We start from the raw sequence: 18,927 nt of genomic DNA on the forward strand, positions 1-18,927 counted from the left end.
GAAATGGCGTATAAAAGGGCAAGGCAATTGCTAGAAACGGCAAAAATAGAGCGTAAAGAAAGGCATGATAAAGGAAAAATCGAACCAATTTTCAATATAGGTGATACTGTGCTTTTTCGTAATGAAACTGGTCACAAATTAGATAGTAAATATTTAGGCCCTTATAACATAATTGACGTGATGAAAAATGGTAATTACGTTATAAAGGGCAAAAAGACTATTACTGTTCATAGCGATAGATTAAAAATATTTAGAAAATAGATTAGAGACAGGCCTGTTCACCAATTTATTTTGATAGTTTTTTTTTTGGTATTTCTTTTAAATATATTCAAATTCGTGTACCTTAATTAAGTTAATTTTAGCATTTATTATTAATTTTTTTTTGTAATATTGTTAAATGTATATCCTGTCACTTTAAGAAAATTAATCTAACTAACACATAACATTTAATTAAATTGTAGAATTAATAATTAATGTTTTTTTTAAATTAATTTTTTTTATTCATAAATTTTAATAAATAATATAAAATAAAAAAACTTTTGTCATATACTTTTTTTTTTAAATATAAATGAATAATAAGGAATCTTACTAATTTTAAAATCTATTAATGTTTGTTTATATATAAATCAAATTAATTTTATAACATAATTTTAAATATTTTCCTCTCCTTTTGTAGTAATAAATAAATATTAAGTCATTTTGTATTTCATACAAAACAAAAATTATTTAACTTTAAGATTTTATTAAAAACGTTTATATTTTCCATAAGAAATAATTATCTATTAAGTAATTTTGTTACATATTAAAAAATGATTAGCAAGTAATCATTTTTTTTGTGAAAAGGGAGATGTAGTGTGTATATGTGTGAGACAATTGTCTGGCCTTGGTCATGACCATTGTCTGGCTTAGGTAATCTGATTCGCGCATATGGACACCCATCCGCGTTGCCGTGTGAATACGTTGCATATTCACACAGGTGAGCAACCCAACAGCATGGGAACATGCTGGCTAGGCTTAAGCTAGCTTAGAAATATTTTGTTAAAATAAAATTGAATTCAAGAACAACAGCCAATTGAAGTGGTCCTCAATTCTTTCACAATTCTTTGTTTGCCTTAAAAGAGATACCGCGCAAAGAACTTGACAAATGCGATCCATGCGATTCGGCACATCCGAACTTAGCACGCTCTCACATGTTTTAAAAAAGTCGCCAATTGAATTTAAATCTTCGCTTGGAAAATATAATCCGAGACGAACTTAGAATCTCTGCTGACCAAGAGAATAAATCAAATTCAAAATTTCATTATGTCCGGTTAAAACAAAATACGTCCATGGTGGACTAAGACAACAAACTTCGCTTATTGTTCATGGTTTGGAATTCTATTTTGGAAAGCAATGAATTTTTGCCAATTGAGCACGCAAAATCCGAAAAAACAATTATTTTTAAGTCACATTTCACAAGTTGGAGTCTGGAGGCTTTTGTTCTCAAATTGCTAACAATTTGAACATTTTAATATTTTAATTTGGCGATGTATTACCGGTTGAATTACAAGCTGTGTCTGATAGACTGGTTCCCTAGCTAAGGGAGATGTACTCTGCTTGTATCAGAATGTCATATATACCTGTGTGATGGATGGACACGAAGTTCACTTTCATTCCGAAAGCAGGAAAATCCTACCATGCGAATGCGAAAGATTTTCATCCTATTAGTCTTTCGTCCTTTATGCTGAAGACTTTTGAGAGATTGATAGAAACATATGTTAGGGCAAAGATCCCTGGAGATTGCCTGTCGCGGCAACAGCATGCACATAGTAAAGGCAAATACACTGAAACAGCCCTTAACGACCTGGTCGGCTACATAGAGAATTCTGTCGCTGTCAAGGAATATACAATGGTAGCATTTATTGACAGTGAAGGGGCTTTCAATAATGTAAAACCGACGTCAATCATGAAGGAGTTGGAGTTTCTAGGCATCAACTCTACCGTAAGACAGTTTATTAATAACTTACTTACTAAAAGATGCATTCCGGCAGGCTTGGTATATGTGGATCTAAAAAGATGGGTCGGCAGAGGATGTGTGTACTGTCTCCACTACTTTGGAATATAGCCACTAACTATATATTGTATTATTGTCTCCTGAAGAAAAAGGTGTACAAGTATGCTGATGACGTGGCAATTGCGGTTAGGGGAAGGTTTCCCAGCACTCTAAGAGATATACTTCAGGAAGCTCTACGTACAACAGCAAAGTGGTGGTCTGGGTATAAATCCGTGCAAGACAGAAGTAGTTCTTTTCAGCAGGAGGTACAAGTTGCCTACAGTGGCAACTGTCTCCTTGGGAGGAGAGAATGTTCCATTTACAGAAAGCGCAAAATACCTGGGTGTTTTGCTGGACAGGAAATTGAACTTCAAATCCAACATTTTGGAAAGGGCAAGTGAGGCAACTCGTGCCCTATACACCTGCAATAGAGCCATTGGCAATAGTTGCGGATTAAGAGCGCATGTCATGCATTGGGTACATACTGCAGTTGTCAGACCTATAATGCTATATGGTGTTGTGGTCTGGTGGACAGCGTTTCCAAAATCCACCTACTGCTCAATACTTAACCGTACTCTTAACATCTAGAACTGTTCATATCGAAAAGATTACCCGATCACTGCAGTATATATCAAGCGGAGATCCTTGCAATTAAGGAAGTTATGGAATGGCTAAGATATAATGTCATTACGACGATAGGCATAAATATCTTCTCAAACAGCCAGGCAGCCACTAAACGTATTTCTGAACACATAAACCGCCCTCGACTGTCGCAGATCTCTCAACGAGATGGCTGAACAGTTCAAAATTCACCTGTTTTGGGAATTGTAAAGCGGATGAGCATGCGAGACTAGGAACTACCCTAAACATTCCAATGATACTGGAATCTGTGGGTATGCCTCTAGTGGCATGAAAGCTAAGATTTCAGGATCAGGCCCGAAGGACAACGAATGATAGATGGTCACAAAGAGGGGGCTGTGATCATTCCAAAACTATGTGGCCTAATCTAGACTTGAAGGTCTGCCGCTTTGCTGTCACTGGCTAGAACAGACGTCTCAGTCATTGTGTCCGTCATGACAAGTCACTGTCTAATCGGAAAACATGCTGACAAACTGAAGGTTGCCTGCAACGACTTTTGCAGAAGCTGTGAGGACATCGAAGAAGAAGAGACTATAGAACATCTTCTGTGTGTGTGTACCGCAGTAGCAGTCAGAAGGAGTTCCACTTTAGGTTCTCATTTCTTTGAGAACCTGTCTGATTGTAACATATTGTTATGAGTCTATAGAATTCCTTACTAAATCAGAGAAACTTTAATATTTTTAGATTCTCGCATACAAAATGATTGATATTAATACTGAATATATGTATTTAGTGTAACTTATTTCAATTTCACTTACGAATCTCCGACAAAGACAGGTGAAACGTCACACACTGAGGCTTCAACTCCCGGATGCATTCGTTCGAAGTCATCGAATCGATGAAACAATTCTGGAAACCACACCATCAGCGTATAGTAGCTGCACATTTTGGAAAAAATTTTCGTAAATAGAGAAATTTCATTACAAAAACTGCTAACCTTGTTGTCAAGCAAAATTGAATCCCGCATGTCAGAGCAGTATTTCGAAGATATGGTCTTTTACAAAGAGTTTTCGTATGTAACCAGATTTCAGAAATCAATATCTTCAGCTCATCAGGTTTTCGTAAGCTCAACGACCTCACACTTTTGTCTCGAGATCTGTCGGTATTCCGCATAGGTTCGATCAGACTTTTGCACTGAAATATGGCAACACTTTGATGTTATGTATATAACAGTATATTAATGAGAAACTTACTGGATATTCCTCTGGTTTTCGACCTGTATTTCTTACGAACATATACACAAGTATTTGCAGTGCCTTTTCGCATTCTCCATGCTCGAGCAAAAACTTCGGACTTTCGGGAAATGCAAGCAGCCACAAGCCAAGTAATAGACTAAAATTTGTTTTAGTAGATTTTTAATACAAAATATTGGTTATGCATACCTGGGTACCGCACAAATTGCAACAAAAAGGTTCCAACTATGGTAGAATAAAATTCCATACTCTAGTTTTAGTTCAAGTGGAATAACGAACCACGCTATACCTAAAAGATAAAAAAGTACAAAACTATAATATCACACAAATATAATATCAGCAACATAATTTCATAGTAAGATGTGTTTTGAATTGGCTCGTAATAAATTCATATTTAAGGGTAATAGCAGTGAACCGTGATACTTCAAATTTCTCACAAGTTTAATGTATTTTGTGCGGAAGCGTTGTATGCAGATAACAATCGTAATAAGAAAGTTAATATTGCTTTACAACCTGCAAAAGTTTCGCTTATTTGAGTGAGTACAAAGCAAAAAAACTAAACAAACTTTAAAAGTGAAGCAAATAAAAGCAAAGAGAGCTTGATATAGCTCTACTGAGCAAGCGAAACTATGAACGATTCTCACATCCCATATCACATTGACACTTATAAATATTTAGGGTAGGTTGAAAAGAGGGTGCAGATATTAATCCGCCCCATGCCACTATGGACGTACACCTAAGCCAGTAATCGGCTTGTTGTGCGCTCTAAAAACTATAAAGTAACCTCTAAAAAGAAAATTTTAAGTTAGTAATTCCGTGCTACTTACAATATCCTTAATTGTTTTCAATACCACTCCCCTAAGTTGGTTCATGTCTGATATTGTGGCTACACCTAAGTACCGGTATCTGTTGGACGCGAAAGCCGGGCAATGACAAAGGAAATGCTCCAACGCCTCATCATCTTCCCCGCATGCCCTACACATGCTATCACTTGCCGCACCGATTTTACACAAGTGGGCTCGTAGTCCCATGTGTCCCGTTATGATGCAATAGCTATACAGACCTCTTTCTTCCTTCCAGCAATAGCCTCGTCTTCTCATGATCTGCATCACCCCCATAGGATTTTCGCTGTCCTACCGACCGTTTCCCGACCTTCCACAATGTTGCATGCGCATTCGTCACCCTCTCCCTTAAATCGGACTTCGTCGACCCGAAAGGATTTTAGTTAACAAAGTTTATTAACGGCAGTCCTCTGGCCTTCACCGCCAAATCCGCTGCCCTTTCATTCCCCCTTACTCTGCTATGGCCCGGCACCAACCAATGTGGATTTGCGATCCTCAGAGAAGGCGTTAATCTCCTTCTTACACTGCAAGACTGTTCGTGACCTTACCGTCCTGGTTGTTATTGCTTTTATGGCAATTTTTTATGGCACACCACCTCACAAATTCCGTCCGCCTGTAATACCCTATTATAATCAGACAGTCTCAGTCCTTGGGTTCTCGATGTAGACCCTAGGTCCACTCTGTCCTCTAGCTTTGATCCATTCGTGTAACATGATCTTCCAGAAGGCAATACTAGATTCGACTTCAAGGTTCCGATCGGGATCCTCTTCCCTTCCTTCCAGCTCTCCTATCGTCACCTTGATTATACCGCGATGGTTTGAGATGCTTCCATTCTCAATCCATTCTACCATCGCCTTAAGTCTCATAGCCGCAGTGGCTGCCTCACACTTAATCTTTATGTCAATGGGTCGGATATCTAGAATAGTCTCCAGTGTCCTAGTGGGCGTGGTCCTCATCGCTCCGCCTATGCCAAGACAACATGTTCTCAGAACCTGTTGTATGGTCCTTATGTTGCACTTTTTCTCCATAGCAGTCCACCAAACTACTGACTCCTGTAGAGCCAGTGGATTATCCTCATATTCAGGCCCCATTTCGAGACTACGGCCCGTCTACATAGTGCCCAACATCTGTGAGCTTTCTCAGTACGCTCCTGAATGTGACACATCCAATTCAGAGTCCTGTCCATGATCACACCTAAGTATTTAACCTGGTCAGATATGGTGCGTTAAACTGGCCCTCCTTCGTTTTCCTCGTGAACAGGCATATTTCAGTCTTCTGTAGGTTAACATTGAGACCTCTGGGTCTAGCCCAGTCATATGCCATATGCAAGACCCTTTCGGCCCTTCTGCATAGCTCGCTTGGATCCTTACTCCTTAGAAGTATTATAACATCGTCTGCTACGCAAGACGGGTTCAAATCCTTGCTCCGTCAGCATTCGTAATAGGTCATTTATGGAGGTCACCCATAAGAGTGGCGATAAAATGCCCCCCTGTGGCGTTCCCTGTGCCACTTTCTCCCTTATATTTTTGCCATGAGACACACAATTTATACCTTAGCATATGGTTTATCCAGTCTCTCAGGACCGGGTCCACCCGGTACTGGTCTAAGACAATCCTTAGACTAGTACCGGGTGGACCCGATCAGTGTGTCGCTCCGCACATTGTTAAAAGCCCCCTCGATGTCAATGCATGCCGCCAGTGTGTACGTTTTGGCATCGAAGTATTCTTCTATTTTATGCACAACCTCGTGCAGGACAGTCTTCACGGACCTTCCCTTGACATAGGCATGCTGTTTGTATTTGAGCAGTTCGTTGGATGTCTTATTCTTTATCATGGTGTCCACAACTCGTTCCATGGTTTTGAGTACAAAGGACGTAAGGCTTTGGTGTCGCATAACTTGCCTTGCCGGGTTTGGGTATAAACACCACCCTTCCCTCCTGCCAGGGTTTCGGAGTATGTGCAAGCCCTAGGCACGCTGTGAAAGTTTTGGCCAGACGAGGCGTCAGATAGTCTGCCTCTTTCTCTAGTAACGCCGGAAATATTCCATCAGGTCCAGGCAACTTACATGGTTTGAAGCTCCTCAAGGATTCCTTCATCATAAATTCCGTAATTATAAACCTACTATCAACGTCATTATTCCAAGATTCCGGTGTCTTCGTGAATCCCTTCGTATCCCGTGGAAAATGGGTTTTTCTTTCCCAATATTGCGAATTTCCTTGGTCATCCAGTGTTTTTTTGGAGCTGATTTCCTTTTCCGAAGAGGACAACTATCTTCGAAGGACCCCACCAGTGCAGTCGTAATCCTGTTGATATTTTCGTCAATGATGCCAGGTATGCTCCACGGTCTCCCTCTCTCACCACTGTTGCATCCGATGTTGACAACTCTGGGGAAAATATATAATTAAAATTTTTATGGCATCTTGGGAGTTGGAGATGATCTCATCGTCTGCTTCCTGTTCTTCTGACTGCAGTGACTTTCCTGTCACTGCACTGCCTGATGTCATCGTTTTAGGTTCTTTGTCTCGTCCAGTCGGTAATGGTTTCATCGTCGGGTCCCTGTTCTTTAGGCTGTATTGGGTTTCCATTCCCTGTACTGCCTGATGTTTGGAAGGCTAAGATAGGATCTTTGCCTATCTTAGCCTTCCAAATCTTAAGTAAATGGGCTTCTTGGGAGTAGGCTCCCTGTTCGTTGGGTTGCTTTGATACTTGTCGCTGCGCTGCCTAATGTTTCAATATTAGGATCTTTACCTATCCCAGTATTCCGAATGTTTGACAGGATCAATACATTCCGCCGACGCAAAACGCAGCGTAAAGATGTCCCCTCAAACTCGCATCTCATCATTTGAATATGGAATCCTACCGGATGCACAGCCGATATTGATGACAGCATAGGTCAGCTCATCTCTGTTGTGCTTTCTTGAAATTCTGGGGTATGAGGGCGGCTCCTTCCCTTCTTCCCCTTCCGTGATGGCTGTGGCCTCCTATTGGAAGTCACAGTCCTCCATAAAGACACAGAGGCCGTGCGCGCTTCTTTCGTTCCTGTTCCAACTTTGTCTACCTCCGCAGGACACTGTTTGGAGTCTCCATTGCTCGCTTGGTTTTCCAAGAGTACTTGAAAGCGGGGAGCTCTTTTTCTTCTTCAGTATTTTAGCAGTGTTATGCTCTTTGGGAGATCTGATTCTTTTTCAGCTTCCGTAGAAGTGCTTGGAAAGTCAGTTTTATCCCTTTTAGCATCCAGCACTTTTGCCTGATTACGCTGCCGGTACATACTCCTTTGTCTCCTTCGTCGTGCACCGGATCGCTTTCTCGGTCTGATTGTGAGCTTAGCAAAGCCATCGCTCACTTCTGCTGTCATCCCGATGCCCTCATCTCTCGACTCGGCTGCGATGACTGTTTCATTGACACAGTCGCTGTCTGAATCCGAATTAGAAACACCACCTTTACTTAAGGGCTGGGGAAGAACTGTGCATCCCTCTGGTTTATCCGTCCCTTCCTCATTAATTAGTCTGCGCTTGAAGCATTGCTCTCGACTACAGATGCCTAGGCACCCACACCTTTAGGAGGGGAAGACAACACGCTACGGTCTGACGCCACCACCGCAGATGTTGAGTCTCTGGAGACCATTTCTAGCCTACTCCGAAAGGCTTTAAAATTCGTAATAGGTAGTACCTATTCCGAGATACGGATATATAAATATATATATTTGTTTGTTCTTTGAGGAGCGAAATAAAAAGACGTCCGCTTCACCCAGCGGTTACAATAGAACGGATAGAGATATCTCAAACATTTTCGCTGATTTATTTGGTACTACTACTAGAAATTCTATTAATATAGATGTTCCTTTGATATATCAAGAAACTAGTGAGCAAAATTTAAGATTATAAAAATATACATTTCTTGCTGGTCCGGACGGTGTCCCGACTAACATCTTGAAACAGTGTGCTGATCAACTTTCCTAACCTTTATTGATACTGTTTAATAATTCATTAAAGTCTGGATATCTACTTAAATATCTTTTATTATGCTATTGTTTAAATCTGGAAGTCGTAATGTTGCCAGTAATTATTGGGGTATATCCATACTTAGTACTTTTCCCAAGTTAATGGAAAAGATATTGACTAAATCTATTTCTCATCAGGCTTCCTTATTGCTCTCTTCATATCAACACGGACTCAGAAAATCACCTTCAACCATAACAAATCTGTTGGAATTTACATGTCTTGTCAACGATGCTTTCAGGGGCAATAGACAGACTGATACCTTAAACACGGATTTTTGTAGAGAGTTCCATAAGATTAATCATACACTGATGATGAAATTAGATTTATATGGTTTCAGTAATGTAGCCATCTCGGCCCGATCTTGTTTTATCTTTTTATACCCTCCACCATAGGATGGGGGTATACTAATTTCGTCATTCTGTTTGTTACTCCTCGAAATATTCGTCTAAAACCCCATAAAGTATATACATTCTAGATCGTCATGAAGGAGGAGTAAAGCTAGCCGCTTGAAATTTTGCACAAATATTTCTTATTAGTGTAGGTCGGTTGGGATTGTAAATGGGCTATATTGGTTCACGTTTTGATATAGCTGTCATATAAACCAATCTGGGGTCTTGACTTCTTGAAACTCTAAAGGGCGCAAGTATTATCCGATTTGGCTAATATTTTGCATGAGGTGTTTTATTATGACTTCCAACAACTGTGCTAAAATAGTTCAAATCGGTCCATAACCTGATATAGCTGCCATATAAACCGATATGGGATCTTGACTTCTTGAGCCTCTAAAGGGGGCAAGTATTATCCGATATGGCTGATTGTGTACAACGGCTTCTCTCATTACCTTTAACATACGTGTCGAATATGACATGAATCGGTTTATAACCTAACACAGCTCCCCTATAAACCGATCTCCCTATTTTACTTCTTCAGCCCCTAAAGTGCGGAATTCTTACTAGATTTGGCTGAAATTTTACACAATGATTTCTACTATGGTCTCCAATATTCAGTTCAATTATGATCCGAAATTAACCATAACTTGATATTGTTCCAATAATATAGCAATTCTTTTCTTGACAAACGCGATCCATGATGGAGGTTATATAAGACTCGGCCTGGCCGAACTTAGCACGCTTTTACTTGTTATTAATGATTTGCCTAACATAATAATGCATTATAATATTTTGATGTTTGCCGATGATGTGAAAATTATTAGGCCTTTTAATGACCCAGATAATCAGTATTATCTCCAGTCCCATATTGATCTATTTTATGAATGGTGCAAAATTAACGTAATGCAACCGAATATTTCCAAATGCAAAAATAATGCATTTTTCAAAACGAAACTCTTATATCACAAATTATGTTATCCGATCCAACGAGCTTGAATCAGTCGATTCATTTAAAGACCTTGGGCTACTTATGGATCCACGTTCAAACTTTCGTAACCATATCTCTAACGCATTTGGTAAAGCTTACGGCGCCCTTGGATTTGTGAAATGTTGGAGCAGAGAATTTAATGATACTTCTATGACAAAACATTTATACACTTCTTTAGTATGTTTCAACCTTAAATACGGTTCTATAGTATGGGATCCATACTATACTCTTCACTCTAATCTGATCGAATATGGTCAAAAGCAATTCCTTTTATTTTGCCAAATCAGGACTATACGACGATGTTGTTGTTTCGTATTTTTGGAGCATTTCTTTCGACCAATCGACACGAGCCTTTTTTTGAGCGATTGACAAATTGTGTGGGATCCAACGCGAACAAAAACGGTCATATATTCCTACAATATTGAATGTATGCTGGTCCCATTAATGCCTAAGGTTGTCTCAATCCCACGATAAGTCACATGACGATCTTGCAATATCAGTTGGCGCACAGTATCAATGGTTTTTGGAACAACTGATTTTGGACGGGATTTCGGAATTTTTTCCAAAAATGCTGCGGAAAATATTGTTTCCTGAATAAAGAAAGGAATACATAGTAGCGAGGCGGGTTTAGGTCTAGTTACCGACATCATTATCAGTAGTTAAATATTTTTATTACAGTAACTTTATGAATTACATACATTGGGGAAGTAAAGCCAATTTAATGAAAACATTTTTTCCCTTTATAGAATCAGCTGTTTTCAATGTAATGACAGTTATTGTGAAAGATAGTATTTTCAATAACATTTTATTTATAAATTTTTTTAAGATTCAAGTAAAACAATTTTTGAGTCAATTAATATTTTTAATGAAAATTTTAAAAATTTAACTGACTGTGTCGCTAATTTTTTGTCACTTAAAATGAATGACTACCGTTCGCCCTTGTGTCAAAACCAAAGAAGAAAAAACAGATGTTCGAGTGAGTGACCCAACTCACTTGAGTAAAAAAATTAGTGAAGCATGCAGTTAATCACTATCATAATTGAAAAAAATGTTCAGATTCAATAAAAAAATTCTTGAATCAATTAATTTTTAATTTGAAAATTGCCTAATATCAATCACGACGGTAATTGACAAAAAAACAAAAATACGATTTCAATTATTCTTTTAATTGAAAACATTTTTAATTTCAATTAAATTTTTAATTGAAAAAATTTTTGTGATATTTTTTCTTGTGTCGTATAAATTTTGAACCGTTGCAGAAGTAGGCTCAAAACGGATTTCAAAGACATATGGAGTAAAAAAATATCTGCTCAATTGGGAGATCTGAGCTTTGGAATTTTTTAACTCAAGGGGTTTTTCCAATGCTTCAATAAATAATTGCCTATTTTAAAGCACATATTGCACCCGATTAAGTAGATATTTCTTTTTTAGAAAGCATCAGCAGTATGTCCTCTTCACAAGCAAAAACAAAAAATTAAGGAACATGAGCAAGTTTTCTTAATAAAGACTTATCAATGAAAATACTTTTTTGGAGGATTGGAGGGTCTCCGTGGAGCATTCCTTCTTAGACCATCGCTACATTAGGTTTAGGATAGCACGGCCAGCGCCGAATCCGATAAGCTTCCGAATAAATTGAAAACCAACTGGACAAAATTCGGAAGACTACTTATAAGAAGACTTGGGTAAAGTTATTTAGGTTGTACATGCATAAAAGACTTTGACGATAATGTCCTCAGGTTTACGACTGCACTAGTGGGATCTTTCGAAGATAGATGACCTCTTCGAGAAAGGTAATCAGCCCTATGATGACCGCAATGATGATTCGCAACATTGGGAAAGAAGTTCTCATATTTTACAAAAAATCACGTGGTTCAAGGAGTACAATTAGATTAGATTTTTTTTTGTTTGATGAAAACGCATTTTCCACAGGATACTACGGGACTTACGGAGACTCCGGAATCTTGGAATAATCAGGATGAACGAAGGCCTATCATTACGGACATTATGGTCAAGGAAATCTTCAGGAGCTTGCAACCATTCAAGTCACCCGGACCTGATGGAATATTTCCGGTAGAACTTTAAAAGGAGACGGACTATCTGGCGCCCCAATCTGGCCTCTGTTTTTACAGCGTGCCTAGAACTTATATGTTAACATCAAAGATGTTTGCTGGGATGTCAGCCAAACAAAAAATTCTTTATATTGGATTTCGATACCAAAAAATTGCTGATTCTATTGATTAATTCATTGACCGCTGTCAGTCAACATTGTCCGCCTGCAACAACAAACAGTGAACCATCATGATTTGTAAGCAACAATATGAAATGGTAATGGTAATGAAATGTAAGCATTTCTACAGCTAACGCAAGGGTCAACAATCCGTATCCACCAGTACCGCAGATCAACAGCAAACACAGCAAAGCGGGTAACCTGACACCTCATGACGACAACAATAACAAAATCGTCAATCAGCAAGAAACCAATAGCAGCACCAGCAACAGCACCAACCAACAGCAGCAGCGCCAACAGCAGCACCAACCAACTTCAACCTAAGTTTAAGATTTTTGATTTAGTTCTGTAAAAGCACTCAAATTAATAAAAACAGAAATGTAGTAACTGTTAACTGGCGCCCAACAATCCATCAACGCACCCGGAGGCTGTGACCAAGGACCAAAAAAACAGAAATGTAGTAACTGTTAACTGGCGCCCAACAATCCATCAACGCACCCGGAGGCTGTGACCAAGGACCAAAAAAACACCCTAGAAGACCACAGAGGCTGTAGCTACAACTACCGGCTCAACACACGTCAACAAGTAAGCGGACGATTCTCCAAGTAGATTTAACGAAAGGACAACGAAATCGCCTCCATGGACGTATGGAAAATCTTTATAGGGATACATTTGTAAGTAGGCAGTGAACACAAAAAAAAATTTGTGAATCGTAGATTTAATAATTAAGAAGAATTTAAGTACAAAAGTGAAAAAAATGTGAAAACTCTGGTAGAGAAAAAAATTTTGGTGAATAATTAAAGAATTTAAAAATTGTAACTTCAGGAAATAGAAAAATCAATAGAATTAAGAAAAGTTGGAAAAAGTTAGATTTAATAATTAAGAAGAATTTAAGTACGAAAGTGAAAAAAATGTGAAAACTCTGGTAGAGAAAAAATTTTGGTGAATAATTAAAGAATTTAAAAATTGTAACTTCAGGAAATAGAAAAATCAATAGAATTAAGAAAAGTTGGAAAAAGTTAGATTTAATAATTAAGAAGAATTTAAGTACAAAAGTGAAAAAAATGTGAAAACTCTGGTAGAGAAAAAATTTTGGTGAATAATTAAAGAATTTAAAAATTGTAACTTCAGGAAATAGAAAAATCAATAGAATTAAGAAAAGTTGGAAAAAGTTAGATTTAATAATTAAGAAGAATTTAAGTACAAAAGTGAAAAAAATGTGAAAACTCTGGTAGAGAAAAAATTTTGGTGAATAATTAAAGAATTTAAAAATTGTAACTTCAGGAAATAGAAAAATCAATAGAATTAAGAAAAGTTGGAAAAAGTTAGATTTAATAATTAAGAAGAATTTAAGTACAAAAGTGAAAAAAATGTGAAAACTCTGGTAGAGAAAAAATTTTGGTGAATAATTAAAGAATTTAAAAATTGTAACTTCAGGAAATAGAAAAATCAATAGAATTAAGAAAAGTTGGAAATGGATCGCCGGAAATCCAGATCACGACGATTTCGAGATAATAGAGCAAAAAATTAACAATGTTTTGTCAAGCAATAATAGGCAGGTTGTAATAAATAATCTGTCTCTAAAAAAAATAGATGAACTCACAGAAAATACCAACAAAATTATAAAAATTGTAAAAACCAATGAAAATTTTATAACCATGCTCAAAATGAAAATTGACCTTTTAAAGGAAGAAATTGTTAATGTAAATTATGCCATTCACTGGGCAAAGTCCGGCATAATAAATTCATTTGTATTGTCGAACACTGAAGTGAATATTGCAAAAGAGCTTTTCGAGAAAGATTCAATTCCCTTTGTAAACATAGAAGAAATATTCGAATTCTCTGAAGTAAAAATTGCATCAAATGAAAAATCACTTATTTATATCGTCAATGTACCGACTACGAATTTAGATTCCTGCAGTAAACTCTTGATTAAACCCACTAAGAGTGGGGATCTTATTAATAAAATTGATTATAATGAAATACTAGTTTGTAAAAATGAATCCTATGGGATCCTTAAACCATGTAAATCTTTCAATAATCTGACTGTTTGTAATTTAAATAATGTCAAAAGAATAGAAAAAGAAAATTGTTTGTTAAATCTTTTAAAAAGCGTAGAAGCAAACTGTACTTTATTGAGACATAGCACCACCCCTACAGTAGAGGAAGTCTTGCCTGGGATGATTCTACTAAATCAATTCGATGGTACCATTCTCATCAACGACGAGCAGTACAATCTTACGGGAACCTTCATAATCAAGTTTCAAAACGCTTCCATAACAATTGACAACGAGACATACAACTATTTCCAAACAACGTATGCCGAACCATTACCTGCAATCCTACAACCTAGATCTCCTGGATCAAAAATAGAAGAAGTAACCACTTTGGAATTTGTAAAAAGGATCCATCTAAACAATACAAAAGCGATAGAACTGTTGAACATTAAAAACAAATGGAGTGCGGCCGTGCATTTACTCACAATAGCTGCAGCTCTCATTCTGGTATTGTTCTTGATAAGAAGAAAGCAGCGCCCATTGATTGAAACCGTTAATCTAGCACCTCCCAATCAACTATCAGTTCCGACATCGAATTCAACAAACTTTCCAAGAGACGTACCAAGATTATCTCAGATACCTTACTTCTAACGGTATTACGATCGAGGACGCTCGTAACTAAGAGGGGAGGTGTTAACATCAAAGATGTTTGCTGGGATGTCAGCCAAACAAAAAATTCTTTATATTGGATTTCGATACCAAAAAATTGCTGATTCTATTGATTAATTCATTGACCGCTGTCAGTCAACATTGTCCGCCTGCAACAACAAACAGTGAACCATCATGATTTGTAAGCAACAATATGAAATGGTAATGGTAATGAAATGTAAGCATTTCTACAGCTAACGCAAGGGTCAACAATCCGTATCCACCAGTACCGCAGATCAACAGCAAACACAGCAAAGCGGGTAACCTGACACCTCATGACGACAACAATAACAAAATCGTCAATCAGCAAGAAACCAATAGCAGCACCAGCAACAGCACCAACCAACAGCAGCAGCGCCAACAGCAGCACCAACCAACTTCAACCTAAGTTTAAGATTTTTGATTTAGTTCTGTAAAAGCACTCAAATTAATAAAAACAGAAATGTAGTAACTGTTAACTTATATACACTCCGAAAGTCTGTTTAGAGGCAAGGGTGGTATTTATACCCAAGGCCTTTAGCGAACTGCTCAAGTACAAAGAGCATGCTTATGTCAAGGAAAGGTTGGATTGCCCTGCGAGAGGTTGTGTAATAAACAGGAAAATTCTTCGATTCCAAAACGTACGCATTGGTGGTATGCATCGACATTGAGGGGCTTTCAACAATGTGCGGACCGACACACTTATCCAATCATTGAACCAGTACCGCGTGGACCAGGTCTTTAGAGACTGGATGATCCATATACGAAGGAACCGATGGATAAATGGTGGGTCCCATGACATAAATATAAGGGAGAATGTGGCACAGAGATTGCCATAAGGGCGCATTTTGTCGCCACTCCTATGGGTGACCACCATAATTAACATATTACGGATGCTGATTGAGGAGAGATTTGAACCCGTCTGCTAGGCAGACGTTGTTATAATACTTCTAAGGGGTAAGGACCCGAATCAACTATGCAGAAGGGCCGAAAGAATCTTGCAGATGACACACGACAGGGCTAGACTCAAGGGTCTCAATGTTAACCCAGAGAAGACTGGAATCTGCCTGTTTACGTGGAAGACGAAAATGGGCTAATTTGACGCACCACGTCTCCTAAATAGAAAGAAATCGATATCTGACAAGGTCAAATACTTGAGTGTGATCTTGGACAGGTCACATTCAGGAGCGTACTGAGAAGACTCGCAGATGTTGGGCACTATTAAGACAGGCCGCAGTCTCGAAATGGGGCCTGAACCAAGGATAGTACACTAGCTTTACAGGAGCGTGATTAAACTAATACTTACTTAAGCCTCAGTAGTTTGGTGGACTGCTATGGAGAAAAAGTGCAACATAAGGACAATACAACAGGTTCAGAGAACAAGTTGTCTTGGCATAGGCGGAGAGATGAGGACCACGCCCACTAGGGCACTGGAGATTATTCTAGATATCCGACCCATTGACATACAGATTAAGTGTGAGGCAGCCATTGCGGCTATGAGACTTAAGGCGATGAATGGATTGAGGATGGAAGCAACTCATATCATTGCGGTATATTCGAGGCGGCGATAGGAAACCTGGAAGGAAGGGAAGAGATTTCCGATCGGATACCTGATACGACACTTGAGGTCGAGTGCGAGATACTGCTGCCAGAGGCAGCGTGAGTTGATGTGGTGTGAACTCGAGGGAGTCGAGTGTGAACATCTTTGCGGATAGTAAACTGGCCATCAGGACAATAATAGTAATTGTTCTAACAATCAAGACGGCAAAGTCTCGAAGATTAACGCCTTTTCTGAAGATGGCATGCGGATCATGCGTTTGGGTGCCGGGCCGCAGCGAAGTAAGGGGAATGAAGGAGCAGATGATTTTTCATTTAAGGCCAGAGGACTGCCGTCAGTAAACTTGGTTAACTCGATGCCGTTCGGGGCGACGCAGTACAAGTTAAGGGCGTGGGAGATGAACGTACTATTGTGGAACAGCGAAACGGTCGGTAGGATGCCGAAAATCCTTTGGGGAGATCCGGATCGCACAACAAGCCGTTTACTGGCTTGAGTGTATGTCCATGGTGACATGGGGCGGTCTCATATCCTCTCCCTCTTTCAACTTAACCTAACCTGATGGGAAGCAAGTCTTTCGCCTTCGTATGGAAAGGTTTTCCTGCTTTTGGAAGGAAAGTGACCTTTGTGTCGCTTCATCCCTCAGGTATATATGCCATGCTGATACAAGCAGGGCAAGTCTCCCTAAGCCAAAGAGATAGTCTATCGTACACAGTTTGTTATTCAACCGGTAATATATCATCAGGGCATGGCGATTTAAAAGAGTCGAAACTTGTTATCGCCCAAACGCTCAGATACAATTTCCCAATAATATCCGACGGATGCATATCATTGAAAACCTCTTCAGGCGCAACGTTGTCCTTTGTAGAGTTTCTTTGGAAATGTATATTAGCGAGTAGTTTAAGTTTTTTCTCATAAGACATTATCCATACATTCTCTGACTTCTGAATATATTCCACTGTAATAGGTTTCGAGGATAGCGTCTTCGTTTGCATCGTGGCCTAAGATGTATCCTATAAGGATCTGCAGAATTTCACCCATGATTTGTTCAAAGCTTTTCTCAGTTCGCTGTTGTATTTTCTAAACTCATCCATTTGGACGTCAAAATCGTTTGGTGCCCTTGTGGCTTTCGCCCTGTAGAAGTGTTTTCTGCAGCCCTTCCATAGACCAACCTGTTCTGGGGTATAAAATTGGATCGTCGCTGTTTGCACATTGTCTTTGCTCTAGGCGTCACTTGTTGAGTTATTAAGGGCCTTCGAGGTCCGTTTGAACATTATGTCAATGTCCTCCGCATTTTCCACATCCTTTTCTGGTCTAGAAAGGTAGTCGTGCAGAATGTGTGCCGACATCTATCCCACTCCGACTTTCTTCTGTTTAACCGGGGGACCACTTCTGCTGTATTCCAAGGCTGAAACTACTATAACGATAATCAGAGGAGCTGTAGGCATCTAACACTTATCAGTCGCACATCCTTCCCCTTATATATACCGATACAATGGTAATATCTAGCACCTCTTGCCTGTTTCTGGTAATAAAGGTCGGTTTACTCCCTATATTACAAACCGTCAGATCGCAACTTTCCGATAAGCAGCTCACCAGTTTCGTTGATATCCGGACTTCCCCATATCTGGTGATGTGCATTAGCATCACTTCCTACAATGAGGTACTTTTACCCCCAAAAACGGTTTCAACAAGCGACTTAAGGCTTGAAGGCGGCATCTCTGAATCGTTCGACATATATATGAAAGCCAGTCAATAATTTCAAGGCCGGCTACTACGGAATCTTCAGTGCTAAGCGACGGAAGAAGAAAATCATTTTGACTTCCCTTTGTAAGAATACAGGCTCAGGGCTTGTCGGGTCCCATTTCGACGCCTTATCCTCCTGTTTCGAACATGATAGGGGGATTTTCGGTCTCCTACAATCCTCCAAACTTTAGAGATGTGGTCGATAGTTTCTCAGACAAGTGTTCACCAACGACTGCTGAGTCGTCTTCTGATTCCCCACCCATACCACTGCTACACACCTTCTGTCTCAATTTGTTGAATCCATAGGATACAACTCCATCAGACTTGTTTAGGTCTGGGAGGCAGCCGGAGTTTAGCACGAACACTGCATGTCGGTGACTGAAAGATTGCGATAACAGTCCCTTAGTATCTTAAGTGTGGATTCAGGATCTGAGGTAATTCTTGGTATCCTAGCGTGTGTTATTGGTAGAGAAGAAATAGAATATTTTTCTTCTTGACTAAATCCAGTGCTGAGTCTGGCTAGATCTCGCATTGGCGCAAGCATACATTTCAATTGAGCTTTGATCCTGAAGGCAATTAGCAAAAGCCTGCATCGTCACAAACTGGAGGAGGCCCATGTAATTCCTCAAGAA

The 18,927-nt window shown here is 39.1% G+C and overlaps 1 protein-coding gene across 1 annotated transcript in view; it reads right to left on the bottom strand.

Annotated features, from left to right (window-relative positions):
- Positions 1-18,927, bottom strand: part of LOC106094291 (synaptic vesicle glycoprotein 2C) — a 177,662-nt gene that overhangs the window by 80,890 nt on the left and 77,845 nt on the right. The window contains exons 5-8 of the mRNA XM_059363491.1: positions 4,054-4,153; positions 3,865-4,003; positions 3,609-3,805; positions 3,430-3,549 (exon numbers count right to left, since the gene is read on the bottom strand). Coding sequence (XP_059219474.1) covers positions 3,430-3,549; positions 3,609-3,805; positions 3,865-4,003; positions 4,054-4,153 — 556 coding nt within the window. The remainder of the gene's footprint in view (positions 1-3,429; positions 3,550-3,608; positions 3,806-3,864; positions 4,004-4,053; positions 4,154-18,927) is intronic.

The sequence above is a fragment of the Stomoxys calcitrans genome, chromosome 2 (assembly GCF_963082655.1).
Source record: "Stomoxys calcitrans chromosome 2, idStoCalc2.1, whole genome shotgun sequence".
In the NCBI taxonomy this organism is placed as follows: domain Eukaryota; kingdom Metazoa; phylum Arthropoda; class Insecta; order Diptera; family Muscidae; genus Stomoxys; species Stomoxys calcitrans.